The sequence below is a fragment of the Furipterus horrens genome, unplaced genomic scaffold, assembly GCF_987537825.1.
Source record: "Furipterus horrens unplaced genomic scaffold, mFurHor1.1.pri manual_scaffold_10, whole genome shotgun sequence".
In the NCBI taxonomy this organism is placed as follows: domain Eukaryota; kingdom Metazoa; phylum Chordata; class Mammalia; order Chiroptera; family Furipteridae; genus Furipterus; species Furipterus horrens.
The window spans coordinates 66,995,432-67,004,599 of NW_028327180.1; the positions used below are offsets into that span (position 1 = coordinate 66,995,432).

Here is a 9,168-nt window from a genome sequence, read left to right on the forward strand (position 1 = left end):
GATAAGATTAATCTAAAGGGCAAATTATGGTGTAATTTCCTATGCTGATACTTTGTAGTTAACTTTAAAAAAGGGTTTCATTTTCCTATTGGTCTGATTTCACAGGAACATTTTACCTGTTTCTGTGAGGCATATTTTTTCTCCTGGAAGAGAGGTGCTGATTGGCCCCAACCTGGTGTAATGAAAATTTCCAATGTAAACTCATTTTCCCTCAGTTTCAGCAATTTTAAATCTATATATAGAGATACCACTGTTAGAATTGCATTGTTAGCTTCTCCTGGTAAACCAGTTGTCTCACTCACACTGTCATTGCAAACAGAGATCTATTAATGGGTCTCCCCTCCCAACTGATTCCAGCTCTGGTCTGCTTACTGGCATGTAGCAGCAACTTCATCTATGGACACAGGTACAGCAACGCCTTAAAAGAGACCATCAAAATGCTGAACAACCTCACAGCAAAAAAGGTGAGTGAGCTATCTGGCACCATCTCCCATATGTGTGGTGATGCTGCGGGCATTTCTTAGACTATGAGAACATAATAGCTTCCAGAGAAGTTAGTCGTTGGTAGATGGTGTTGGGAGGCCTCTCCCCTGGTGCTTCCCCCCGCCCCCCGAGGGATTGTCGGAAGTTTTCTCAGTTTGAGAGTGGGGGCTGGCTGGCAAGGGTTACTCTGTGCAGTTGGAGATACCTTATCTCTTGTCTCTCATTTCTGCCCGGACCAAGGATCCATGGTGCATGGAGCTGATTGTAGCAGACGTCTTGGCTGTCCCAAAGGTAAGAACTCTCTGGGGTGCTCTGCTTGGCAGATGGGTGACTTGGGACAGGAGAGCTATCCACAAGTGTCTGAACAAGAAACTTTTAATTTTTTTAAAAGATTTTTTTACTTATTTATTTTTAGAGAGAGGGGAATGGAGGGAGAAAGAGAGGGAGAGAAACATCCATGTGTGATTGCTTCTCTTATGCCCCCCAACTGGGGACCTGGCCCACAACCCAGGCATGCGTCCTAACAGGGAATTGAATTGACAACCCTTTGATTCGCAGGCCAGCACTCAATCCACTGAGCCACACCAGTCAGGGTGAAACTTTTTAAACAAAAAACGAACCGGTCGAAATTAACTATAAGGTGTTACCTGTTTTCAAAGATTGAGAATTCTGATCTTTACTCTCAAAACATGTTTTGGTGTTTCTGCTTGTACTTGATCTAGAAGATGTGTAACAGGAAGCTTGGATTTTGTAAACCTAACTCAGCTCCTGGTCAGGGAAGAGCTCTTCAGGATGTGCTCAGCCCTGGCCTAGTACCTGGGATATAGGAGGCAATCAATAAATGCTTGTTGAAGGAGAGAATTTTCTGGCCCATACATTTCCGAAAAACCAAATACTCTCACAAAAACAGATATTGAGATTACAGGTTGAGGGAGCTTTCATTTTGTCTAAGAGACTTCCTATGGCTACAGTGAAGGTATTTCCAGAGCCCCTCCTCTTCTGCAGCCTGGTCATCTAACAGCCCACCAGCTCTGGGGTGACTATCTATAGACCCTGGGCTCGCTCTGTCCCTGCCACCTCCCCTCCAGCCTGGTCCAGAACCTCCTGCCAGCTAAGGTCCATCTCATTCCTGCTTCTGGCTGCTCAGGCACCTCACCTTCCCACCTCCTGTGCATCTCACCCCCGCCCCTCCATCTGCAGTGGGAGGAGATAGATTTGACAGCTGATAGTGCATTTTCTCTGACAAACACATGACTACAGACATATCAATAGCTTTGTGCACATCAGTTCCTGTTTTCATGGAAACACACAACTGAGAATGAAAACCCAAAGCTTCAAGTTATCAGTGGTCTCCTAACTATCTGCTTTCCACGTGTAGTAGGGGGTAGCTTGGCCAGGGTGAAGCCCCGTGGGCTGGGCAGGGCCACACCCAGCTCCGGGTCATACACAGGTGCGCTTTACTTCGTGAGAAAACTCTTCTTCAGGTCTTTACCTGCATACCTCATTTCATTAAAGATTATTTCAGGAATCTGATATATAATCATATATAATATTGAAATATAATCATACATAATAATACATAAATGTATCATATATAAGAATATATATTATATAATTTTGTCCTTCAGAATTACATTATGTATCAGACTCTGTCTATCAGTAGGTTAGAAGGGCTTGGAGATTTTATATACATATAAAATATTGTATGTTAATGTGATATATTAACATTTTATACGTATATATAAAATAGACAAGAGTCCATGGCACTGTGTGCTGGGACCTCCAGAGGGCCCTCCCAAAGCCAGGGGCAGGGCCTGAAGGAAGTGCAGAGGGTCTGAAAGTGAGCTAGGCTGGTGTTAGCCCTGCTCCTGGCATTAACTAGCTGTGTGGCCTCTGGCAAAACTCCACACCTCTTTGTGCCTCAGTTTCCACATCTGAAGAAATGAAGTGACTTTGAAAGTTGGTTGGAATCCGACTCTTGAGTTAGTGGAAGGTGTAATTGTAAGATACTATGATTCTTGATGCAAGACCAAAACTGGCTGCAGAGAAGCCAAGTACAAGGCAAGCCAGCAGCTGGTCTAGGAAGGATTTCCTGGGTGGACCTGTAACTGGAGGTACTTCCTACCCAAGAGAGCTAAAAGTCATCATTTTTCAGAAAGCTCTATGTCAACTCTCAATTTTTTTTTTAAGTGAAAGTAAAGGATTTTCTCATAAACAGCACTGGCAGACTAAAGTTGGGCAGAAGTGGAGATAGTGGATGTAACACAAATAGGACTGAAATTTTATGACACTGAATGAAGCTCGTCCTGAGCCAAGTTAGGACTCTGCAGAAGTCACTGCCACAGAACCTCCCAGCCGGCGCTGTGCCCATCTGTCATTCCCATGGGGTCCGGGTTCCCTCCTGGCATGAGCCTGGCCTCCTTGTTAAGCCTCTGTTCTGGAGCAGCTCTGGGATGGCGAGGTCCACGGAGCCATGGAAGTGTGCCCTTTAGCTGTGCTGGACACACTCAGGTGGCCAAAGCTGGACAAGTAGTGCAGCAGTCAGGATGAACATCTTCCTGTTGCTGCAATACCAATGGAACTAAGACTTGAAGGCCCTTAGCTAAAACAGCCTTTAGAAGGAGGTGTTATTAAAGTTTTCCTATTTGATTAAAACTCTTTTCAATTCCTATTTTACTCCTCATTACCCTTAAAAAGTCCTTTAACAAAATCTTTAGGCTTTTCTTATACCATATGGCCACATATGCAAAACTAAGAGGCAGTTTAATTTCTAGGCTCCCAGCTAGTTTCTCAAGTCTTACTAGGTTTTGATGGAAAAATAAACAGAACTCTTCTCCTTTTGTGCCTCTTGAACCTCAGGGTTCTCTCTACAGCCTCAGGTGTGTCCACAGGCAGCACGCCTTCTGCTGCCTCTGCTCACCCACAAAGCCCCTGGGGGCGTAGTGATTTATGGGAGGTTTCCTGGCTCCTTGGAGTCCAGAGATGCTGGTGCTGCTCTTCAACTTTCAACTATAATAAGGGCCCAGGAGGGCTTCAACCAGTTCATTAAGTGGTCCTGCCCACGGGCCAGCCCCGCGGGGAAACGAAAAGCTTTTGTAGTTAGGAATCCTGGGGCCTCTAGAATTTAGCCTGAAGAAATAAGAGATGAACACAAAGATTTACACAGATGGCTCACTGCGGGGCATTATTTACCAAAGCAAAAAGCCGCAATGATAGGGGATTGATCAATGATGGTATAAATAGGCCATGAGTTCCTACAGAGCTCTCAATCCCATGTTCCAAATACTTTTGAACAACTTACAAAAATGCTTGTACTATGTGTTAAGTGTAAAAAGTTACAAAGCAGTACTAATAGTTCTTATTTTGAAAAAAGTATTTTAAAAAACCCTGGAAGGTATTTTCCAAAATATTAACAGTAGTTATCTCTGGCTGGTGTGATGAGTGAATTCATTTTTGTTGAATATATACTATTTTTATAGTAAACTTATATTACCTTGATAATCAGAAAAAAATATGTAACAAAGCTGCTTGGATAGTACTTCTGAGATTTAAAAAAAAAAAAAAAAATCCCCTGGAGATACTGTTAATGCACGTTTGTGATTTGGGGTGGGGGTGGGGCCCGAGAGTCCTTATTTCTAATAAGTTCCCCCCTGATGCCTATGTGCTGCCTGTGGACCACACTGTGGGCAGCAGGGGACAGAGCATGTCCTGGCAGAGCCCGGAGAGAGCTTTGCCTGAGCTGGATGGGACTCGCACTGAGACCACCCTGTCTCAGGGGAAATGGGAGGACATGCGAGGCCTGATTCAGACTGAGACAGAACCCCTGTCCCAGGTTCCCAACAAGAGCTGTTTCCCTGCTTGGACGTTACCTAGTCTGAGGCCCAAACGTCCCCAGGAAGAGGCAGGTGGCCAGACCACCATTCAGAGCTGCCAGCATTCTGAGGAGGTTCTGGCCATGCACGTTCAAGGCCAAAGGTCCCTGACAGGAGCCCTGTTCAAGGCCCAGCTCAGTGGGACACTCCCTCAGAAGCTTCCCTCATCTCCTGGGGCACCACACCCCAACCTTGACCCTGAGCCTCGCCTCGCTGTGTAGAAATTTCTTACGTCTGTCGTCTCCCATGGGGATGGCCCAAAACAGCACTGTCCAGGCCATGGGGGCATCCAGGGGAGACCTGGATTTTAAAACCTTATTGGAATGAGAGCGCAGAGCCTGACTACAGGCTCACGGAGGCACCTTCCACAGAAAGAACAGCTTGTGCCGTTTAGAGAAGCGGCCCTGGGCCCTGGAGAGATGGTTCTGCCTTCAGATCACTGCTCTGTCACTTACCTTCTGTCACTGCTCTGTGACTTTATTCAGGTACCCTTTTAGCAAAACCCTCTAAGGGAAAAGAAACTGGGAGTTTCTGAGGAAAAGGCTGCTGGGCTTTCAGGTCATTGGGAAAGGTTGTTTACGGAGGCTCCTGGCTGCGGTGAGCGGCCGGCATTCACTCTCACGGCGGGAATCGTTGAAAACCTGAGCCAAAGTTGAGCTAACATCCCTTCACCAACAGTTTTCCTGGAAAAAAGAAACAAGAAGGAAAAACTTCCCTCCCAGGTTCAAAGCAGAGCAAGGATATGACGCTCTGGTGTTTGTCTTTCTAGAACACCACCGAGGAGACCTTCTGCCAGACCGCGGCAGTGCTGCGGCAGGTGTACAGTCACAACAAGTGCCCGACCTGGAACATCCTGAGCAAACTTGACAGGAACCTCAGCCACATGGCCGGCAGGGTAAGCTGCACGATGCCCGCCGTGTGGCTCCCGACAGCACCCGCACGTCTAAATGCTCCTCCCCGTGAGCGGTAGTCCTGGGTTAACCAGCATTCGCTCATGCGACAGGCACTTGTTGAGGCCCCAGGAGTGCCGGGCACTGTTCTAGGCTCTAGGGATACAGTACTAAAGAGAAGAAGGCAGAGTCCCTGTCTCACAGAATGTTCTAGTTGGGGCAGCAGGGGATAGAAAAGCAAACCAACATGTCCTGTGATGTCCAGCAGTGATGTGTTGTGCAGAAAAACAGAGGAATAAAGAACAGAGGGGTGACAAGGAAGAGTACTGATTCAGAACCTGGTGATACCCTCTCAGAAGATATTTAAATGAGGGAGGGAGCGGGCCTCCTAGGGGACAGCTGTGTAAAGGCCCTGTGGTACAGATGAGCTTCCTGTGTTCAGAGATGAGGAGGCGGCTGGTGTGGTGGGTCAGAGTGAGCATGGGGCTCTCACCACGACACCCCATACTACCGGGCCTTTGGACTCCTCCCAGTGGTGGTGGGAAGTATCCACAGGGTTTGGAGCAGGACAGAGACTATGACCAGATTTTTGTGATTAAAATGATTACCCTGGCTGCTTTGAGGGAAATAGACTGAACGGGGGTCGGCGTAGAAGCCAGGCAGCCTGCTGGGGCCACTGTAGCGACCCGGGTGGAAGGCAGTGGTGGTTTTGAATGGGTGGAAGCAGTACAGGCTGCTTGATGTGGGACAGAACTAAAAACAGAGCCAGAAGGACTAGGTGACAGCCAGTGTGAGGGTGTGAGGTGGCCTCCTGGTTCCTGGCTGGAGCCTGTTGGGAGATGGCTGGTGCGTGCAGATACGAGAGGCCAGCAGCAAAGCAGGGCTAGAGGTTGAGCAGAAACCAAGAGCTCCATTTTCTGCAGCGCGAGCTGGAGGTACGTGTTGGTGTTGCTGGAAAATCTGAAGTTTAGGGGAGAGGCCAGAGTCCTCAGAAAGATGTTGTGTAAAGGCACGGACCTGAATGGCACAGAGAAAGGAAAAGACAAGGCTCTGAGCCTGGAGGCGTGAGCAGACAGTGGTTAGGTAGGCAAGTGCCCAGCAAGAGGATGAGGGAGAAGGGCAGTGAAGTAGCAGAAGCTGAACAGTGTGGGGGGCTCAGGAGGCAGGTGAAGCTTTTAAGGAGGGTACGGCCAAGTGTGTCAAGTGTACTGGAAGGTCAGATCAGATGCAGACAGACAGCGCCCCTGGATCTGGCAGGCCAGAGGGCACCGGCGGTGCCGGCACAGGTGGAGAGGCGGGACTGGGAGGCATGGAAAGGAAGGGACAGGGAGCACAGAAAGCTGCGTGGAGGTGTTTTGCTATAAGGCGGCACAGAAATGGACCAACAGCTGACGGGGTGGAGGGAGGGAGGTTCTTGGATGGCGGGGTACATACTCAGCATGTTCACATACCAGTGGACCAGCCCAGTGGACAGGGGAGAAGTGACAGTGCGGAAAGACCAGAGCCAGAGGGGATGTTATCTAATGCCCAGCAGAGGAACTGGGACATCCATGCCCTCCCTGGGACTGCTGCCTTATCAGGACCGCTGCCTTATCTAACTATGAGATAAGGTAACGGCATGGCCACCTGACATCCCACTCATTCTCTTTTAATCCTCTTGATCATCTTATAAAATCAGCACTATTGTTCCCATTTTACAAAAGAGGAAGCAGAAGCATTTTATAAATGAAGTGGTCTGTCTGAAGCTGACAGCCAAACGGAAGCCATGGCCCGGTGGTGGGTCCGGGAATCCTTTCCAGCATGCACATTACCCAGCTGCAGTGCTGCTCCACCTTCATGGCCTGAGCAGCACTGCGCAGTGCTGGACACACCTCTCCAGACACTGGGGCACCCCCGAAGGCCGGACACTTAGTGATGGTACAGGACCCATTTCTAGGAGCGTCAGTGGCAAGCATGAAAAACAGGAAACCCCGGCTGGCCTCAGGGCAGTCAGGCTCTGGCAAGCTGGGCCAAGGCCCTGATCGCTGTTCAGGTGTGAGTGCTGGAGTGGGCTGGACGCGAGTGGCCAGGCCTGACAGCAAGACTCAGACATTTGGTGGCGCACGCTAATGGGATGTTTCTCTTGTAGACCACGTGTCCTGTGAACGAAGTCAAGAAGAGTACACTGAAAGACTTCTTGGAAAGGTTAAAGGGGATCATGCAAGAGAAATTCTCAAAGAGTTGAAGCTGAATGTTTTAATTTATGAGTTTTTAATAGCCTTATTTTAAAACTATTTATATATTTATAGCTCATCATGAAATAAAGTATATGTAGACTCTGAAGGCATGGTGTCACTTTACTTGCACTGGTGCTTTACTTGGCAACTTTTGGGGAAACCAGTTTAATTTACTGAGAAACTAGTATGGAAGTCAAAAAGGAGAGACTGCTTCCCTCTCTCTAGCTGGGGACATGATGCACAGAACGATGGAGGGGACGAGTCCCTGTCACACCTAAGGGAATGAGAGATGCCTGCAGCATGGGCCCAGGAGACTAGGGACTACCACACCATTCGGAATGGAAAAGGTGTCAACTGGATGCTTAGAGCATGCTTCTACCATTGGCACTGGTTGTTATATTGACACTGTAAGAAAAAAAGTAATTTTGGCACGCTACACGGCTCTGCAGGGAATAATATTTCAAGTCCTAATAATGTAAATGTTCTTGATTCTCAAGTCTTAGGACCAGCAGACAAAGCGCAGAAGAATTATGACAGAACAGACTGTCCCTGCTGCCAGCCGGACACTCCCCAGGGACATCCCCAGCTCACTCAGCGAGGGGGCAGTTACGCAACACTGTCTAAGGTTGATGCAGTAAGAACAAGAGATTTAAGTATTCAAAATTACAAAGGTATTGAAGATGTAAAAATAACTTACTATAAACCTTTTGGAAGGGGTAAACTAATGAGGAAAACTCTTGCTTTGCAATAGGGAAATCAACATACAACATCTGGAGTTGATAAATAAAAAAACAGGAGGCAAGAGAGGCCACACGAGGTGACGGTGGTGGGCAGGACGGGCATGCAGGGGTTGGCTGACCAACTCTGCTTTCATACACTTTAAAGTTTTTATAATAAAATGAAAAAAAACCCAACAGCGAATAAATCAAGAGATTTTGGGACTTACAATGGTAGCCACCAGAAAAACCAAAAAAAAACTAAACAGGGAAGGAGGTTTGCTGGGAATGGGACTTGGACTAAGGACAGCGAAAGCAAGCCAGGCGACTGTTGGCTTTCTATTGTAAATCTGTGTGTGGCCATGCATGCTAATGATATTATGATGTTCTTAAAAATTAGAAAAACTAAAATTAAGAAGACAGATAATCAGAAATGTGGGCAAAGATGTGGAAAATGGGAATTCTCAGACATTGATGGTGTGATTGGAAAACGAAGCAATGGCCACATATAGTATGTTCCTATTTATATGAAAGGTCCAAAGAGGCAAATCCAGAGACAAAAATGGAGAACACCGGCTGCTGGGGCCTGGAGGCAGTGGGGGGTGGGGGCAGAAATAAAGAGTGACTGCTAATGAAGACAGGCTTTCTTCTGAGAGTCATGAAGTGTTCTGATATTAAATAGTGGTGACTACACTAAAAACCTTTAAAAGGATGAATTTTATAATATGTGAGTAATAGCCCAATAAAGCTGTTATTTTTAAAAAAATTAAAGGGGCGAAAAGCGAGTGTCAAGTCATTGAAACTTGCCATGTGAAGACATTCTCTGCAAGAATATGGATTGAGCAGCAATGAATGAGCACTTTTCATCCTCGCTTACACATATGTGACAATGAATACTAGTACTAAATTTATACCAAAACATGTAACATCTTTTTAACCCTTTCAAAATAAGGGAACAAATCAAAAGCTTCAAGTCTCACCCCGACCACAG

At 47.0% G+C, this 9,168-nt stretch overlaps 1 protein-coding gene across 1 annotated transcript; it reads left to right on the forward strand.

The window, feature by feature from the left end:
* The first annotated feature begins 284 nt into the window (after positions 1-284).
* On the forward strand, positions 285-7,469 carry IL4 (interleukin 4). Its single transcript, XM_090289241.1, has 4 exons — positions 285-464; positions 724-774; positions 5,125-5,250; positions 7,374-7,469. The coding sequence occupies exons 1-4, from the start codon at positions 330-332 to the stop codon at positions 7,467-7,469; spliced, it is 408 nt and encodes a 135-aa protein (XP_090145367.1). The 5' UTR covers positions 285-329.
* Positions 7,470-9,168: the final 1,699 nt, after the last annotated feature.

Bases quoted from the DNA above. Each gene is read 5' to 3' on its own strand.
- IL4 (XM_090289241.1), top strand. From the start codon at position 330: ATGGGTCTCCCCTCCCAACTGATTCCAGCTCTGGTCTGCTTACTGGCA. The intron at 465-723 runs GTGAGTGAGCTA...GCCCGGACCAAG, and splicing joins ACAACCTCACAGCAAAAAAG to GATCCATGGTGCATGGAGCT. The intron at 775-5,124 runs GTAAGAACTCTC...TTGTCTTTCTAG, and splicing joins ACGTCTTGGCTGTCCCAAAG to AACACCACCGAGGAGACCTT.